The 20,781-nt window shown below is 42.5% G+C and overlaps 1 protein-coding gene across 1 annotated transcript in view; it reads left to right on the top strand.

The window, feature by feature from the left end:
• MOB4 (MOB family member 4, phocein) overlaps nt 1–20,781 on the top strand; it is a 129,108-nt gene that overhangs the window by 18,428 nt on the left and 89,899 nt on the right. Inside the window, exons 2-3 of the mRNA XM_075285173.1 lie at nt 856–918; nt 8,480–8,580. Of these exons, the coding sequence (XP_075141274.1) occupies nt 856–918; nt 8,480–8,580 (164 nt within the window). The remainder of the gene's footprint in view (nt 1–855; nt 919–8,479; nt 8,581–20,781) is intronic.

Here is a 20,781-nt window from a genome sequence, read left to right as displayed (position 1 = left end):
CTTAGGCTCTGAGAACGGAAAATTAAAAAAACAACAAAAATGGGATTTGGAAGGTAGGGAGTCAGTCGAAAATCAATAAATGTCACTAGTAGGAAGGGGGTTAATAAATAGGACACTATAAAGCATAACAATATGGACTTTGATTTACCATGAGAGATTTAGTATGATTACTTGAAATCTAATATAAATACAGATCAAATAATATGCTCAGTACATGTATATTACACTACACAGGTTTATATAGAACATTTACCATGCTTCTACAGTTTATCTTTTACATGGAGAAACAAGACATTCTCCAAGTCTTTATCAGCAAGCTGGAATTAGCTGAACTAGTTGCCCTGAAAGCAGAGCAGTAAGAGCACTCAGCTCCCTTTAGGGTCCATTCACACGGAGGAAAATGACACTTTATTTGGCGTAGAATTTTCAGCGCTGAAACAAAGAGAGCCTCCCATTGATTTGTGTGTTCCGCTAGCTTTTTTTCACTAGCGGAAAATTCCACTAGTGGAAAAAAGCTAGAAGAACCCATTGAAATCAATGGGAGGCTTTGTTTTCAGTGCTGAAAATTCAGCACCAAATAAAGCGCCATTTTCCTCCATGTGAGTGGACACTAAGGGTTGTGCATCGGGGAAATGCTGTGTAAATGGTAGGAATAATCTAACCTCGAGGACAAACAAAGCCACATTTTTAAAGCAATGTATTTAGGAAAACTCTTGAATTTACATAAGCTAGCAATATACATAGGATCCTTCAGATGGGAATACCCCTTTATGAAATACTATTTCTCACACTTCCTTTTTGTGATTTTTTTTTTTTTCAATATATATTTTTCATTTTTTTTCTTTTTCCCTCTAGGATTTCTATAACTGGCCAGATGAATCTTTTGAGGAAATGGACAGTACACTTGCAGTTCAACAGGTAAGGCAACATCTGTGAATTTATATAGAGCAAATAAAGTATTTGTATTCTTATGTGTGCTTATAGAATATTTTATTTTAGGAGTAACTACTTTTTTATGTCTTATTGAACAAGAAACAATGCAACAGTAAGAGTATAGGGCAAATGACTAACATTTGGGAAGATTAATTAGCTGCACCATAATTTTGATGCAATTTGTGTACAATATAAAAACAAAACAAGAAAACCTATTGTTCATTCATTACACTTTATTTATGAAAGGGAGCCTGTCATAATAATTGAACACATATGAGACTGCTTTAGCACAGGACAGACTTGTTCCCTTACAAAGAGCTCTGGGAAAAGTTGTGCATAATGTTTCTGTTATCAACACGTTGAATGACCTTAAAAATGGTCTTAGACGCAATAACTTGGGTTCAGGTAAAAGCTGAGGCCCAAAAACGACTTGAGTTTTTTTGAGAAATGGCTTATGTTGAAATTTGACAGCCTGATGGCATTATTTGCCATTAAAAAGGCTCATGGAGTACCTTGCTTATTTGTATACCAAATTATCATGACAGAAACATAATTCTCAAAGAGAATTGCTGAGATTTAGAAATGCAGGGCCCAGTACCAGGATATACAACGTCATCTGAGAACAATTCATTTAAACTATGTAATTCTGTACGCTGCAAAGCTAAGGGTGGTAGGCCCTGGGCATCTCCCATATGTTTACTACTCCGACTCAGGTTCCCCAATGGCAGAAGTTACTGAGCTGAAGTTCCAGTGAGAACACAGAGAACTGTCAATTGCGTCCAAACGTTCTTGTTTGGTTCCAAAATAGTTCTGATCCCAGAGAAATAGAAAGTCATGTGTCCACCTCCTTTGTATGAGAAAGGGGAACCAGACAGGGTTGCCTCTTATTCACCCTGTTATTTGCCTTAACCTTAGTAACTCTGACAAACTCACTTGTACCAGTCACTGCAAAGAGACTACACCATGGCCAGCTACCTAGAAAAAATGCCCCACCCCAAACACAAACAGACCCTAAGCCGGTACAGAATGAGCGCCCACAGCCTGGAGATGGAGACAGGGCGACACAGGCAGACGTACAACCCACGGGAGAACAGACTGTGCCAACACTGTAACCGGGGGCTCTAGAAGACGAGGCCCACTTCCTGCTACACTGCACCAAATACTCAGCTATGAGGGCCATCTACTTCCAAAGACTCTCTGCCCACATTCTAGACTTCATGTCTGCAGACGAGAAGAGGGAACTCTGCATTCTACTGGGAGAAGAGGAGGGGATCGCTGCCCAGTATGTGTCCACCTGTCACCAGATGAGGAGAAGATGAGACACCATGGACTGTTATCCCCCTAATCACCCATTCACCCCGGACATTTCTGCCCTCCCAGACTTCCCACCCCACGTGTCTCAACACCCCCCCCCTCCCTTCACCGTCATACCCACCATTCCCTCTGGCACCAATAAAACTCTCCTGACTTTTTAATCTGATTGGATGACGAGAAGAGGAAACTCTACATCCTACGGGAAGAAGAGGAGTCGACTGTGGAAATTGCTGCCTGATATGTGTCCACCTGCCACCAACTAAGAGGAAGATGAGACCCCAAAGACTATTACCACCCCCCACTTGCTTTGGCAATGCCAAATATCTATTCGGACGTGCCAATTAAGCTTCTTTGATTTGACTGCACAAATAGTACAGCAGTTTAAATGTTTGGGTGTGGAGATTTCTAGGCGTGCACAGTCGGCTCTGACGTCGGGCCTCAGGCCTCTTTACATTTTTCCAAATCATAGCTTTTTTTCTTTCAGAATATCTCTGTTCATAATATCAAAGTATGGTCGATTTGGTGCTGGTAAATCTAATTCTATTAGAGTTTTACTATTGATAGATATGCACCTTTATTCTAAAATCAAGAAGGCTTTGTTGAATATGTCAGCAGTGAAATTTAAGTCTAAGTCTGCATTAACTCTGATTTGCACGAATATCTTCACGAAAATATTCTTTGTATTTGTCCCAAAGCGCATAGGGATTGTAAAGTGTGCAGGTTGTAATTATTATAGTGAACAAGTCTCTTAGTTGAAGTGGAAAGTGAGTGAGAGATTCTTTGTGCAATGTCATGTTCCAGTGTTGATAGTCTTCGATCAGATCACGCTTTTAGCATACTTCCCTGTAAGTTTGACACAGCTCTCCATCAACTATTTTCAAATCTGTGAAAGAAGTTGGCCCACAGACAGTGTGAACTACAGTATAATCGGAGGTAGTAACACTCTGCGTTATTTGGATGCACTGTATATACAAGTCCAAGAGCATCACTGGAACGTCCTTCCTATCCTGGGACCCTTTCACCTTGTTTCCTCTTGCAAAATACTTTTCTCGATTTATTTCATGTATAATATTTCAGAAAATCTAAATATAATAAAGTCCTTGCAAATGGATCTGCTTGACATAAGAGAGAGAATGCTGTCAATGTTGTATTGGGTGGTCGAGCAGCTCTTTCCTCTGCATTGTTGGGAGTAAAATAAACTCGTCCATTTTCAAGATGGATACTGAGTAGAGATGAGCGAACACTAAAATGTTCGAGGTTCGAAATTCGATTCGAACAGCCGCTCACTGTTCGAGTGTTCGAATGGGTTTCGAACCCCATTATAGTCTATGGGGAACATAAACTCGTTAAGGGGGAAACCCAAATTCGTGTCTGGAGGGTCACCAAGTCCACTATGACACCCCAGGAAATGATACCAACACCCTGGAATGACACTGGGACAGCAGGGGAAGCATGTCTGGGGGCATAAAAGTCACTTTATTTCATGGAAATCCCTGTCAGTTTGCGATTTTCGCAAGCTAACTTTTCCCCATAGAAATGCATTGGCCAGTGCTGATTGGCCAGAGTACGGAACTCGACCAATCAGCACTGGCTCTGCTGGAGGAGGCGGAGTCTAAGATCGCTCCACACCAGTCTCCATTCAGGTCCGACCTTAGACTCCGCCTCCTCCGGCAGAGCCAGCGCTGATTGGCCGAAGGCTGGCCAATGCATTCCTATGCGAATGCAGAGACTTAGCAGTGCTGAGTCAGTTTTGCTCAACTACACATCTGATGCACACTCGGCACTGCTACATCAGATGTAGCAATCTGATGTAGCAGAGCCGAGGGTGCACTAGAACCCCTGTGCAAACTCAGTTCACGCTAATAGAATGCATTGGCCAGCGCTGATTGGCCAATGCATTCTATCAGCCCGATGAAGTAGAGCTGAATGTGTGTGCTAAGCACACACATTCAGCTCTACTTCATCGGGCTAATAGAATGCATTGGCCAGCGCTGATTGGCCAGAGTACTGAACTCGACCAATCAGCGCTGGCTCTGCTGGAGGAGGCGGAGTCTAAGATCGCTCCACACCAGTCTCCATTCAGGTCCGACCTTAGACTCCGCCTCCTCCAGCAGAGCCAGCGCTGATTGGCCGAATTCCGTACTCTGGCCAATCAGCACTGGCTAATGCATTGTACTGGCGTGATGAAGCAGTGCTGAATGTGTGTGCTTAGCACACACATTCAGCTCTACTTCATCGGGCTAATAGAATGCATTGGGCAATCAGCGCTGGCCAATGCATTCTATTAGCTTGATGAAGCAGAGTGTGCACAAGGGTTCAAGCGCACCCTCGGCTCTGATGTAGCAGAGCCAAGGCTGCACAAGGGTTCAAGCGCACCCTCGGCTCTGATGTAGCAGAGCCGAGGGTGCACAAGGGTTCAAGCGCACCCTCGGCTCTGATGTAGCAGAGCCGAGGGTGCACAAGGGTTCAAGTGCACCCTCGGCTCTGCTACATCAGAGCCGAGGGTGCGCTTGAACCCTTGTGCAGCCTCGGCTCTGCTACATCAGAGCCGAGGGTGCGCTTGAACCCTTGTGCACACTCTGCTTCATCAAGCTAATAGAATGCATTGGCCAGCGCTGATTGGCCAATGCATTCTATTAACCCGATGAAGTAGAGCTGAATGTGTGTGCTAAGCACACACATTCAGCACTGCTTCATCACGCCAATACAATGCATTAGCCAGTGCTGATTGGCCGAATTCCGTACTCTGGCCAATCAGCGCTGGCTCTGCTGGAGGAGGCGGAGTCTAAGGTCGGACCTGAATGGAGACTGGTGTGGAGCGATCTTAGACTCCGCCTCCTCCAGCAGAGCCAGCGCTGATTGGTCGAGTTCCGTACTCTGGCCAATCAGCGCTGGCCAATGCATCCCTATGGGAAAAAGTTTATCTCACAAAAATCACAATTACACACCCGATAGAGCCCCAAAAAGTTATTTTTAATAACATTCCCCCCTAAATAAAGGTTATCCCTAGCTATCCCTGCCTGTACAGCTATCCCTGTCTCATAGTCACAAAGTTCACATTCTCATATGACCCGGATTTGAAATCCACTATTCGTCTAAAATGGAGGTCACCTGATTTCGGCAGCCAATGACTTTTTCCAATTTTTTTCAATGCCCCCGGTGTCGTAGTTCCTGTCCCACCTCCCCTGCGCTGTTATTGGTGCAAAAAAGGCGCCAGGGAAGGTGGGAGGGGAATCGAATTTTGGCGCACTTTACCACGCGGTGTTCGATTCGATTCGAACATGGCGAACACCCTGATATCCGATCGAACATGTGTTCGATAGAACACTGTTCGCTCATCTCTAATACTGAGGTAAACCTAGGTGTATGCTTGTGTGCATGCACCTGTGTGGTTCGTGTATGCATGTCTGTGCACATGTGACCCATGTGCGTGCACAGTGCAAGTGTCCACGCGTAGGGTAGTTGTGTGTGAGTGCATATGTACTCTGTTCGTCCGTGTGTGTAGTGTGCATCCATCTGAGTGTGTTTGTGTGCATGTAGTATTTGTAGGGTGGTGTTTGTGTTGTGTGTGTCTAGAGTGGTCTGGTGTTTGTTTGGTGTGTCGTGGCGTTTGTGTAGTGTTGTGCTTGTGGGTTGATGTATGTGTGCTGTGTGATTGTTTATATGGTGTTTGTGTGTGGTGGTGCGGTTCCTTTAGCAGCGACTCTTTGGTGTCATCACTATAATCCATCCCTGTCAGTCACAACTGTTGTTTTCCCCTCAGCACTTTCACATTTCTCCATTATATGTATAGGGCCTAACTTTGGGGGGTCCCAAACTCATGACAGGAGGACAGTAGCGAGATGTAACCTGCGCAGTATTCTGCTCCTGTGGGTGGAGAGGGGACATGCCAATTTTCACCCAAATCAGGCGAGAACTGTGGAATTGTATTGAGTGGACTACTTCAGATGTTGAGTTTTACGTTTATAGATAGAAACAAACAAACAATATATTATAATTATCACATATCACTTGTCTTCGAAGCAAAACTGTACAATAAATGTAAACCAATAGTTAAGCCACAAAGTAAACCTCAGGGGAAAAAAACGGAAATAAAAAAGCTAGAATTTTGCCATCTCGGCTCAGAGTGTGGAATAAAGTGATCAAAAAGTCATAGCTCAATACGGTACCGATAAAAAGTATAGCTTTTCTCGCAAAAAACATATGCCCAACCAGCTCAGTCAACAGAAAAATAAGAATGTTATGCCTTTCGGAAGATGGCGTAACATTTAAATTGATTTCATGCCCAATACAGACTTTGTATTCTGAAATATTATAAACTCATTAAAAAAAAAAAAAAAAACTACCGTACCAACCTACAGAATAAAGGTAAAATATTTGTTGTATGGCAAAAGGAAAAAAAAATAAAATGAAAAAGCAATGTCCAGAATCTTTTTAATTTTTTTTTTTAGTTCACCCAGAAAGGGTTAATAAAACTTTGTTACTAAGTTATAAACATCCCAAAATGATGTCCATTAGAAAATGCATCTCATCCTGCAAAAAACAAACCCTTATATTTCTACATTACCAGAGACATAAAAGAAAAAATTATAATTTGTGCCGACTTAAACCAAAAATCGCTATATCTTTAGGACAAAATTGGCTGCAGCATAAAAGTATGTATAAGTTGTGCGAGCATATATTAGTTAGAGTTTACAATGGAAAAGACACTAAATGTGACACAATTGTTGGGAATTTGGTGTTCAAAATTTTTTTTATTCATCCATATAAAAGTGTAAAATAAAACAACGTTCAGAACTAGCGAGTGTGTATATTATTAATTCATTATTAATCAGAGTGTCTCATTGTCCAGAGCTCCACAGACACCCGTATATTGACAGGGGTGACTAGAGTTGGATCCCATATATCACACAATTCCTAAAACCAAACACCCCGGTTGGTAGTAGTTGGGCCAACCATGCTAACTCCAACACAGTAGTGAGCCATAAGGGGTGTTGGACTAAAAGATAAGAGTCCATAAGAGCTGCTTTATAGAATTCGCCCCTATACCACAACCACCCAAAGAGTGGCTAACAGTAATGCCATAAGACCAATGTGTGCTAATAAAGGACAAAGTTATCAAACTGGGGGGATTCCTGGCGGTTAAACTGACAATAATACCCCCTTTGAGTGGACAAATTATATAAAGGAATCCCCCCAGTTTGACAACTTTGTGCACACTCTTTAAATTTTTTATTTTTTTTGTATTCCAGTTTAACTGTACACATACCCCTATACGAATTTGGTGTTCCCAATGTACTCTGCACAGCTCACATATTCGCTTTTAATCATCCTCTGTTCACATTTGGGGCACTAATGCTCAATACTCTGATAAATTCTTTGAGTGACACAGTTTTCAAAATGGGGTAACTCTTTAGGAGATTCCACTATACTGGTACTTTAGAGGCGCTGCAAACATCACAAGGCGTCCAAATACCAAACATCTAAATCTGCGATCCTGTTCTTCTGCACCCCAATGTGTGCTCGAACTGCAGTTTATGCCCACAAGTGTGACACTGTTGTACCCAGGATAACATATCTTATATGGGTATAAACTGCTGTTTGACAACAAAGCTGGTCACATAAGGGAAGGAGTGATATAGCCGCATTCAAGTACTTTGTGTGGCATCCAGAGAAATTTGGATCAGATTTTGTGGTAGATTTTTCCTCAAACTACGCTCCAAGTTCAGCTCAGAATCTGCCCACCATTGATTTCTTCCCCATTTGGCTGACTCTTCCTAAATTCCGCTGAGGACAATAAGCAATAATGCCGTGTGGCTGAGGTCCCAGCGACACGAGACCACTGAGGATAATAAATGGCACCAGGGAAGGGCACGCAATGTCATTACCTATGACATCACGGGTTTCTTCTTGAGGCCTGCTGAGGTTGCTGATTGTCCTCAGCGGAATTTAGGAAGAGACCTATGAAAAGCTGCCAAAGCAGAAGGCCCGGAACACGCCAGGACGACACCAGAGCATAGCGGACGGGTAAGGTTTATTATTATTATTATTATTATTATTATTAATTATTAATAATAATAATAATGATGATTGATGAAGAAGAAGAAGAAATAATCATTTATTTCCTCCCGTAGTTGTCCAGGAATTAATATGTCTGGACAACCTCTTTAAATTCAGCCTTTTTATGTATGTAGCTTTTAAAATGATCCTAATGGTAGTATTTATTTTACAGTATATTCAACAGAATATAAGAACAGATTGTTCCAACACTGATAAAATTCTAGAACCTCCTGAAGGTCAGGATGAAGGTGTCTGGAAATACGAACATCTTCGGTATGTATTTATTTTTAGTTTAAATATTTGTTAATCGAAACTTTTATTTCAATTTATTTAAAATCTGTTGTAACGTTTAGGTGTAAAAGTGGTATGCAAACTAAAATTAGAGCATGAGCTAAGAAAATAACAACCCAAAGTATTGTAAGTAGAGTCCTTGCAAAATTATCCTATCTTCATGTTTGGCTTGTTAATGGGATATTCTCAGCCCAAGCTATCACTTTATAAGCTCATATCTTTGCCAGAGTGTCTGTTGGAGACTCTGCCACAGAATCCACCAAAAATCAGAGATAAGTCCTGCACGGTTTTATATTGAAACCAGAGGACACCCTGTGGACCCCAATGAGGTCTGTGTGTAACTGCTGTTTTAGTGGTTTGGCTCTGTCATTTGGGTCCGCCAGGAGACAACAGAGCTCAGTGCAGATGAGAACCTAGCCTTAAAGGTGTTTTCGCATCTCCCTATCTTATCAGCTTGCCTGAATATATGAAGTACCTTTAACCTCTTCAAGACCGAGCCAGCCTAAAAGTATCTTCATGGCCAGGCCTCATTTTTCAAATCTGACGTCACTTTATTCGGTAATAACTTTGAGACGCTTTAACTTATACCAGCGATTTTGAGATTTGTTTTCTCGTGACACATTGTACTTCATGTTAGTGGCAAATATTGATCAATATTTTTATATTCAGTTATTAAAATGAAATAAGATATTTGATGGAAATGTAGAAAAAATTGCAATTTTTAATTAATGAATTCTCTGCTTTTCAAACAGTCATATCACACAAATACATTAATAAATATTATCTACCATATCTCTGCTTTATATTGGCATAATCTTTTAATTGTCCTTTAATGTATTTTGGACATTATAAAGCTTACAAGTGCAACAGTGATTTTCCACATTTATAAGAAAATTTCCCAAACTAATTTTTTAGGCACCACTTCAGTTCTGAACGGGTTTTAGAAACCCCCATGAATCACCCCATTTTCAAAACCACGCCCCTCAAATAATGCAAAACAGCATTTTGGGAGTTTAACCCTCCAAGCATTTCACAGAAGTTAAAACAATATGGAAGTGAAATTTAGACATTTCATTTTTTTTTTAATATTTTATTCAACATTCATTTAGCCCTAAAATTAACACAATCACAAAGGGTTAAAGTAGAAAGTGCATCTCACAGTTTGTTGTGCAATTTCTCCTGAGCACAGAAATACTCCACATGTGGGTGTAAACTGAGGTTTGGGTGCATGAAAGAGAAGGAGCGACACTGAGGGTTTGAAAAGCAGATTTTGCTGGAATAGTTTTTTTTGTGTCATGTCTCATTTGCAGAGCCCATAGAGTACCAGTATAAAGGAAACTCTCCAAAAGTGACCCCATTTTTGAAACAACACCCCTCACAGAATTTATGAAGAGGTATAGTGAGCATTTTGACCTAACAGCCTTTCACAGATTTCATTTAAGGGATGTGTAAAATGAAAAATTAATAGAATTTTACTTTTTCACCAAATTTTTCATTTTCACAAGGGGTTAAAGGAGAAAAAGCACCCCACAGTTTGTTGAACAATTGCTCATGAACTTGGCAATATCCCATATGTGTTTATTATGTACTCTGGGGTGCATGGTGGGGCTTGGAATGGAAAGAGCGCTATTTGGCTTTTGTAGGGCGGATTTTGCTGAAATAGTTCTCGGGTGACATGTCAAATTTGCAGATCCCCTAGAGTACCAATACAATGGAAACCTTCAAAAGTGACCTCATTTTGGAAACTACACACCTCACAGAATTCATCAAGAGGTATAGTGATCATTTTGACCCAGCAGCCTTTTCACAGATTTTATTAACATTGGGATGTGTGAATGAAAAAATACTTTTTTTTCCAATAAATCATCAATTTAGTTAAATTTTTTTTAAAATTTTTATTAGAGGATAAAGGAGAAATAGCTCACCAAGGTTTGATACAGAATTTCTTCTGAACACAGCAATACCCCATATGTGGTTGTAAACTGCTTTATAGGAACATGGTGGGGCTCAGAATGGAAAGAGCACTATTTGGCTTTTGGAGGGCAGATTTGACTGAATTAGATTTCGGGTGCCATGTCGCATTAGCAGAGTCCCTAGAGTACCGATACAAAGTAAACCTTCAAAAGTGACCCCATTTTGGAAACACCTTGTTACTGTTTGAAACAATTTAAGGTAGCTTACAATAGCAAATTCTTGAGTTTTCTTAATCATTTTAGGATGGAGCGCATTTTTGTGTTTTTTTTTTTTTTTTTTTCTTTTTTTGGTGGGGTGGGTATTTTTTTTTAATACATGAGGTTTTGGGGCTATAAAAAAAAATTTTAACCATGTTTTTTTTCTGTTTTAATATCAGAGAAAACATAAATGGAGAGAGCATCTGTTTTCATGGTTTTTTTTTTACGGGATAAACACTATTTTTGGATAAAATGGACATATTTGCACATGGTGATATCAAATCTGTTGGTTTGCTTTATGCATTTCTCAAATTATAAAGGTTTAGAATGTAAATAAAGATTTTTTTTTTTTTACATGCCCTTTTAACTCCTCAAAGGGTTTTTTGGGGAGGGGAAATCATTTTTCTCAAATGCCCTCCGTAACAGCACTACAGGAGGAGGTTGTATATCCACCCACTATTAGGGACAAGAAAAGCATACAAGAGGTTAAATAGCCTCTTCCCTTCCTCCCTCCTCAGTGTTTTTATCTGTCCCTATTAGTGGCAGACAAAGAGGTTTGATCCATACTTACCCAGCAGAGTGGGGTCCAGTACGGCTGTCCCTGCAGGTTTGCACTGTTTCTCCGTGGAGTCTCTGTGGGTCCGTCTCCTCCTGCACCATCCTGGGACTATGAAGATGAGTGATGCAATCCTCCATCCCTCCTCAGAGTCTCCTTGGCCTGTAGTGTCTGCCTGCTTTTGGAGCCTGCGTTCCACGCTTGGATGCACGCCAGTGTCGCTCCTGGTTGTGATGACATCACTTCCAGTTTCAGGGAAAGGTGCTAAAGGACGGAAATTTAAAAAGTTTAGTCTTCTGAGCAGGAACAGGTGGCCCTGAAGCATTCCTATTCATGGAATGAAATTAATGCAACACTCAACGTTTAAAAATGCTCACTTACCAAACTTGATGAATCCCTTGAGGGGTGTACATTCCAAAGTGGTGTTATGTATCTGCAGGCTCTTCTTTACAATTCAAGGGCTCTGCGAAAATGGCATAATGTCCAGAATCCAAATGTGCTCCAAAAACCAAAATAGCGCTCCTTCCCTTCTGTGCCTGGCTCTGCCATTTATAGGCACATATGATATTAAAGGGGTATTCCCATGAAATTATTATTTTTAAATTTGTAGATAATTTAAAAGTTAATAATTTTTGCAAATATGAGTAATTAAAAATTTTGCAGAGTTTTAAAGATTTTTCTCTAAATATCTTGTGGTGACAAGTTGTTGGCTTGATTGCTTGCCAGTGGATACGACCTTGAATGCAGGACCTTTCTAAGGTCAGAAAATCGGACATGATTTCCTTATTCTATCTAGAATATCTTCTGATACATGTAGTGTCCCTGCCTGATAACACAGCTACAATAAGAAAATCATGACTGGGTTCCTAACAAGTCCTAGACCAGGGGTAGGCAACCTTTTTTGTTTGGCGTGCCGATTTAAATTAAAAAATCAAAGATGAGGTCCTCGGAGTGCCGGGCAATAATTGTAAGACTGACGACACCTACACTAAAGTCATATAGCACAAACCACAACATAGGGGTGCTGTCATACTGCGCTCCCAGCCATATGCGCTTACCACTATTTGCCTGGATACACGTTCTTTTCCTTTAGAAGCAATGTAAGTACATGCGTAACCCACAATTAGTGGTAATGTATGTGACTGGGAGCAGAGTGAGGTCATATCTGTAAAGAGCTGACACACAATGTACCTGTATGCTCCATCCAGTCCTTGGCTGTTAGTAACTTCAGTATTCTGTAAGGGAGCGTTCACACTACCATCGGTGTCCGACAGCTAGTGTCCGCTGCTAATGTCCGTTCAAAATCTTGTGCGGACATTAGCAGCGGACACTACCTGTTTCTGTGACATTTTGCATTGATTTAAATGGACATCGGGTGCGTTCTTTTACTGTCCGTGTCTGTCCTTAAGTGTCCATTCCCAAAGATGTCCGACTTTTCAAGTGGACAGCAAAACCTGACATGTCAGGTTTTTCTGTCCGCTTGAGAAGTTGGACATCTTCACTTGCGGACAGGGAAGGAAGGGCACGGAGTGCAAAAGAACGCACCCGATGCCCATTTAAATAAATGACAGGTGTTACGGACACAGCTAGTGTCCGCTCCTAATGTCCGTGACAGATTTTGAGCGGACACTACCTGTCGGACACCGACAGTAGTGTGAACGCCCCCTAAGGCTGAGGCCCCACATTACAAAAATGCAGCTTTTTTATTGCAGATTTAGCTGCGTTTTTTTCCGTCAAAGCCAAGAATGGCTAGAAAACGAATGGGAAATATATAGGAAGCTTCTTATATGTCTCCCTCCTGCTCAATCTACTCCTGGCTTCGGCTCAAAAAAACCCAGCAAAATCTGCAACGAAAAAAAGCTGGGGTTAAAATGAGGGACATGATAGGGTTAACTGCTATTAATGTGAGGCACATGGGGTTACTAAAACTAAAGTAATAACCCCAAATGCCTGACATTAATGAGAATAGTTAGTAACACACGTACCTGGTGTTGTTTTTCCTTTCACTTTCCTCCCCGGAGCTTCCTCTCCTCCTCCTCAGGGCTGCAGACGACAGGAGCTCCTCCTCACGTGTAACAGCAGGTCCAGGGAGCCCTTATCCTGTGCAGTGAGAGGCTCACCTCTGATTGGTGGCAGGGAGAGAAGGGGGCATGTCCTACACCGTAGCTCTAGCAGAGCACTGAAGGGATGCTCTCTCTCAATTTAGTGTAAGGAAGTTGCAGGCTGGCTGTCGTGCCAGCAAAATATGCCTCGCGTGCCACTCTTGGCACGCGTGCCAGGGGTTGCCGACCCCTGTCCTAGAGCACAGAAAGTTTCTACATTCGTGGTTGTATCCATTGGCAACTGATCAAGACAACAGACTTGCAAAAATATTTAACTTTTAATTATCTACAGATATAGATATGATTATCTTTATAGGAATACCCCTTTAAATACATTATCCTGGGTACACCAGTGTCATACATATGGGCATAAACTTCCGCTTGGGTACACAAGAGGGTGCAGATAAGAAGGAGCGCTAAGTGCTTTTGGACAGCTGATTGTTGGTTTTTGGACAGTCATATCACACAAACACATTAATAAATATTATCTACCATATCTCTGATTTATATTGGCATAATCTTTTAATTGTCCTTCAATGAATTTTGGACATACAACAGCTTTTCCAGGTTTATAAGAAAATTTCCCAAATTATTATTTTTTTATTTTTTTTTAGGGACCACTCCAGTTTTGAGCGGGTTTATAAAGACCTATATTTTAGAAATCCCCATGTATAACCACATTTCAAAACCGTACCCCTCAAATAATGCAAAACAGAATTTGGGAAGTTTGTTAACCCTTTAGGCATTTCACAAAAATTAAAACAATATGGAGGTGAAATTTAAACATTTCATTTTTTTTTCCAATAACTCATTCATTTAGCCCTAAAATTAACACAATCACAAAGGGTTAAAGGACAAAATACCATATATACTCGAGTATAAGCAGAGTTTTTCAGCACAGTTTTTGTGCTAAAAAAGCCCCCCTCGGCTTATACTCGAGTCAAAGGTTGATGGCCGCTGGAATTTCAAACTTCAAATTTCAAAATGAACAGCTTGGCGATGCTGTTCATTTCAAACTGCAGAAAGTACTTATGGTACTTCTGCTAGCAGGCCAGGAACGCAGCGGGCCTCCGCTTCCTTGCTCTCCAGACCCTGCCCCATCACACGCCGGGTGATGTAGCCACACACGTGTGCCTGCTTTCCTGGCCTGCTAGCTGAAGTACCGTAAGTAACAACATCGCCAAGCTCCTGCCACCGCTGGTGTCCTGCAGAGGCAGGAGCGTGACGATGCTATGGGGCTCGACACCGGCCCCGGTGTCTGTATGCCAGGCCTGTAAGTATAATGTCGCCATAGCTACCGGGTCTCTGGTGTAACTCTTACAGCTGGAGCTAATGCCTGCAACTTCTGATCGCAGGCATCAAAGCCTTGGGGCTAATTTGAAACTTCTCTCACGAGAACTTCCGAGATCAGGCTTCTGAAGCAGCTCTGACACTGTCCTATGCTAATTCGACAGTGTCAGACTGACGTAGCTGCTCCCTTCACTGTCAGAGATGCCCTTCTGACACTGAAGGACTTAATTAACAATCAGGGTGCCAGAGATAACAGGACTCAGAGCTCCACAACGAGGGGGCTACAGAAATAATTCAAAGTGCCCCAGAGTCTGTGCAGCTGCGCCTGTAACATGGTGCAGAAAGCTGCACAGGCTTGGGGTGGTGAAAGGTCTTTTTTAATTTCCAGAAATGAATGCGCAGCTGATAGGGAAAAGTGCAATTTTACTAGAGATATACCAATTCACTGCCCAATATTTTGCACCCAGCTTTTGTCAGTAGATGCACACACCCAAAAACTGTTAAAGGGGTTGTCCCACGTCACATACTCACCAGTCTTCGTTGTTGCAAAATCTTCTGTCTTCCGGCTTTGTTTCGTCATTGGTGGGCGGGGTCACATGGGTCACATATGCAAAGCCAAGCGGCGAGATGCCGCTGGCCCTGCGTGCGCACTCATAGACCGTCTAGCCTTCACAATGCGTGCACGCAGGGCCGGCGGCATCTCGCCGCTTGGCTTTGCATATGTGACCCCGGAGCGGAATAACAACACCGCTTCTGCCGCTGCTTGCTTCATGCAGGGCAGAAGCATAGCGATGTTGCTGGCTTCACCTGTGCCGGCGTAGTCCCCAGCATCCGCCTCTCTATTACAGCGGATGCTGGGGAGTGTTAGACGCCGGCACAGGTGAAGCCAGCAAACATCGCTATGCTTCTGCCCTGCATGAAGCTATTATTCCTTTTAAGTGTAGAAGGGGGTTACACAATTTTATTTTTTTTTCCCCCCACAGAGCAACATCAAACTGCTCGGCTTTTCTTGTTCTATAATAATATGCCTGCCTGTTAGCCCTTTTTTTTTTTTTTTTCACAGTGACAGGTTCTCTTTAACCCTTTCCCTGCCACAGACATATGCTCCAAGAGTGCCATTTTTCTAGCAAAGGACATATCTAATACGTCCTTACTACTAATGCCAATGTCTCAGGATTGGTTAAGGCTGTGAAGATGATTTGGATTCATTTTAAATGAGAATCCCTTGAGGAAAACCTTGCATGGGCAATACGCGTGGAGTACTGTGTATGGAGTCTCATATGGGTAGGTTCTAATATTTGTGTTTTAATGGCTCCTTTTACAGTGCTCTGGTTTTTGCTCTATAAATCCTAATGTACATATATAACGTGCACTCTGCCATGTAAAAGCTTTCCACATTTTGTATATCACCAATTGCACTGCTGATATATTGTGTTAGTTCCTTCAGAAACACGGGTTATTTCATCTGCTATTTATGTGTATTCATCATATCCTTTTCTTGTTGTTTTTTTTTGTTTATATTTTTGTTAGCATATTTCTAATCACTTTTATATTAAAGGTATAGCACTTTATGGATAGCAATATTCTCATTTCAGCTATCAAACCGTGCATATTCAGATATATTCATTATTATAGATCCAAAATCATTTCACTATCCTAACATGTTCTCCTTTGCTTGCTTTTTTTTTTTTTTTTTTTTAATTTTCAAATACATGCTCAATAAAGATTTACTTTTTGTTTTCACCATTTGTGTTGTGCATCCTCTGAGGACCTGCATCTTTTTCTTTGGTTTTGTGCATTTATAAATAGTATAGTCTTGGTGCACTGCTTAATTTATTTTAGTAAGTAATTTTAATAACCCATACAAATGGCACACACATAATCTTCAGGTTGTCTAATATAAAAAAAAAAAATATAGGGTTTAGTGGTTCACTTGTGTTCCAAGGTGTGCAATACCTATATTTTATATGATGATACTTTAATATTTCCTGCTTTAAAGCGGTTTATGTTCCTTTCAGTTCCGGTAATTTGATGAAGATATGTGTATGCAGGTGTAGGCCTTAGTGATATGCATGCATGTTCAAACTGCACCACCACCCCACCCCCATACAGTTTTGAGAGAAGAAAAATAGTTATGGCTTTTAACATGTATGAATAGAAAATGGCTATAGCTTAAAGGGGATAACCTTTTTCTTGCCGAGGACGTCTCTCTACGTCCTCCCAGGGTGACACTTCTGTAGCGGAGGACGTAGCAAAAACGTCCTCCCTACTAATGCCAATATCTCAGGATTGAAGATTCATTTTAAAGATGAGAATCTTTAAAATGATACCAAGGACTTCATGATAGAACTTATAGTTTCAGAGCGATTCACTGTTGAAAACACTATTTGGCATTGAGATCCAACTGCAGATCTCAATTCCCGACAGCGATTCAACAATGAATCGCTCCCTAACTATAAGTTCTATCGTGAAGTCCTGAGATTCTCATCTTTAAAATGAATCTTAATCCATCAAGATAGCTGCATTTAATCCTGAGATATAGGGCTCTAAAGTGTCGCCCCCCCCCCCCTCCTGTCTAAGGAAGCATCTTAGGAACTGTAACAGGAAGGGTAGGGGGATGAAGAACCCTGCAGCGTGCACAGAGGTAAGGAAGCATTCTGTCTCTGTGCATAACCTGGATGTGACCCCAGGAGGGGAGTTAGCAGGGGCTTTCAGTCCTTGTTAACCCCTCTCCTGTCAATCAGAGCTCATACTATACATTTGCTCTCTGATTGTCACATGCAGGTATAATGTAATTTCCTCCTGAGCTTTACTAGTGGGGTATTCTTATGTTATACCCTCTAAACATAACCAGGAAGTTTATTGGTACTGTGACCCAGGTGTTTACCATTCTCCAGGTCACAGCGTCAAAAAAAAGTTGCACCAAACACTTACACATCACATACACAAAGTCATGAATAAAGTTTACATTTCAGCCAATCCCTGTAGTGATATCCGTTACATGATAAAATAATAGTAATAACAATTATCAATAGAGATGAAGATGTAGATTGCTAAAATTTTTATAGGGGGAAGGAAAATAACATATTTTTATCTAAAGTCCTATTTAATTTGCATGCACAAAATGGGTTGGCGCTAGAGATGAACGAATAGTATTCGAAACTATAGTTTTGAATACCTCGCTTCATAGGAATGAATGGAAGTGGCCGGCCACTTCCATTCATTCCTATGGGAGCGAGGTATTCGAAACTGTAGTTTCGAATATTATTCGCTCATCTCTAGTTGGGGCATTTCTGCAATTTTGGTGTTTCTTTAACACCCACACCTGTAAATATATACATGAGTGGTATGTATGAATTCCTCACATCTTGCAGTTTTTTGGAAAGTACATTTTGTTTGCAGAAAGGGATTGCTTGAGCCGCACTTTAGTGACTAATTTGAAATCCTCATCTCTCCCTCTCTCCTACCCCACCATATAACTTTCTCTGCACAGCTCCTCACAAACCTGCAGGCTTTCCGCCACAGACACATACAACCCTCGCGCACCCTCTCCTACCTACACCTGCTGTCCCTCTCCCTGCTCCTCCTTCCTTCTGGTGACAGATCTCCTAATCCTGGACCTCCCCAGCAATTCCCCACTGTTGGCCTTTTCACACACCTGGCGTTAACGCACGGAACCCCTGGAATCTCAAACCAATCTCACCTGCTCCTACCCCACCCCCTGTCCCCTCTGGTGCACTTTGGAATGCCCGCTCCGTACGTAATAAACTAGACTACACCACGACCTTTTCATTCTTAATGAACTCACATTTCTCGGTCTCACAGAAACATGGCTGACACCCTCAGATTCCGCCTCCCCCTCCACCCTCTCCTATGGAGGTCTGCAATTCTCCCATGCTCCCCGCCCCAACAATAAACCTGGTGGAGGTGTAGGCATCCTCCTGTCAGACAAGTGCTCATTCGGCCCTATCCAAGCGCTACCTGCCCTCACCCCCCCCCCTTGAAGTGCACTCTGTTCGTATCTACTCACCCTCCAACCTACAACTGGCCGTCATATATGGACCGCCGGGACCTACCGCTGCCTTCACTGACCACTTCACCACCTGGCTCACACACTTCCTATCCATAGACACCCCTACCATCATCATGGGTGATTTCAATATCCCCATTAAGACAGACCACCCCCCTGCTTCCAGCCTCCTGTCCCTCACCGCCTCCTTTGGTCTCTCCCAATGGCCCTCCTCTGCCACCCACATAAAAGGGGGCACACTAGACCTCATATTCACCCGCCTCTGCTCCATATGCAGCCTCTCTAACTCTCCATCCACGCTCTCGGACCACAACCTGCTGACATTCTCTGCTCTCTCCTCTTTAACACTCCCCCGCAGGAACCTCAACCGCCTTGACACCTGCACCCTCTCAGACTCTCTCCTACTGGTCGCCGACATATCCTCATTCCAAGACACAGATGCCGCTGCTGCCTTCTATAATACCACCATTACCTCAGCCCTGGACTCTGTGGCCCCCTACACATACACCAGAGCCCGACCGATCAATAGGCAACCCTGGCACACCGACCTGACTAAAAAACTGAGACGTGCCTCGCGGGTTGCAGAACGCCTCTGGAAGAAAAGCCACTCCCAGGAAGACTTCCTCAGTTACAAAGAGACAGTTCTCACATTTAAGAACGCACTCCCCTCTGCAAAGCAGGTCTACTTCACCACACTGCTGACCAGAGTTCCAGACTGTTTAGCAGCTGTAGCCTCCTTCCTCTCCTCCCGCTTTCTCAAACTCAACATGGAGAAAGCAGAGTTCATCATCTTCACCCCACCCCGTATGGCCCCTCCACCTGACCCATCTATCAAAGTTAACGGAACCACAATTACCCCTGTCCCACAGGCCCAATACCTTGGGGTAACCCTGGACTCCGACCTATCCTTCAAGTCACGTTCAAACCCTCAACACCTCCTGCCGCCTCCAACTCAAAAACATCCACCGAATCCGCTCCTTCCTTACCCCTGAAACTACTAAGATGCTCGTCCAGGCCCTCATAATCTCCCGCTTAGACTACTGCCACACCCTTCTCCATGGACTCCCAGCAAACACCCTTGCCCCCCTCCAATTTAATAATTCATACCCCCCCCCCCCCCCCACCTTAAACTGTGCTGCTTGTTTAATTCACCTCTCCCCTGATCTTTATTGGCTGCTCCCCTCTGCCAGTCCCTCCACTGGCTACCCATAGCCGAGTGAATTGAATTCAAGCTACTAATTGAATTGAGTTCAAAGCCATCCACAACCAGTCCCCTCCATATATCTCTGAACTAATCTCCCGCTACCTGCCCACACGTAACCTCAGATCCTCCAATGACCTCCTACTCCGCTCTGCTCTCATCCGCTCTTCACACAACCGTCTTCAAGATTTCTCCCGTGCATCCCCCATACTCTGGAACTCCCTACCAAGACACATAAGACTGACCCCCACAATCACAGGCTTCAAGATCCCCTGAAGACTCACCTATTCAGGAAGGCCTACAACCTCCAATAACACTATCACCGCACTGCCATCTGTACAGTCTCCCCCTCTCTTTCTGTCTCTACCCCCCTTCCCTCATAGATTGTAATCCCTCGTGGGCAGGGCCCTCTACCCCGCTGTGCCAGTCGGTCATTGTTAGTATTATATCTTCCTGTATAATTTGTGTATTGTATGTAACCCCCAAATATAAAGCACCATGGAATTAATGGTGCTATATAAATAAACAATAATAATAATAATTTTTGTGCAATTTTTGCTTGCGATCTCTGTTGCAAAATTGCATGAAGGTGGTTGTATATATGAATTATTAAATTAAATTGTGTTTTTATATACGGTATGCTGTGTAATCTGAAAAAAGTTAGATTTTGGTATCAGTGTCACAGTTTGCTAGGTGCAGTATAGATTTTTAACATATCAGTGAATAACAGCAAAATCCTGCTTGTCTTCTGTATTCATGTTTTTGGGAATCCGAGCTCTTGTTGTAGTTGATGTTTGCGGTATAATATACATACACATTGTCTACACCTTAAT

The sequence above is a fragment of the Leptodactylus fuscus genome, chromosome 8 (genome assembly GCF_031893055.1).
Source record: "Leptodactylus fuscus isolate aLepFus1 chromosome 8, aLepFus1.hap2, whole genome shotgun sequence".
NCBI classification, from domain to species: Eukaryota; Metazoa; Chordata; class Amphibia; order Anura; family Leptodactylidae; genus Leptodactylus; species Leptodactylus fuscus.
Note: the sequence above shows the minus strand (reverse complement) of the source record. Positions and strands in the feature narration are given on the sequence as shown.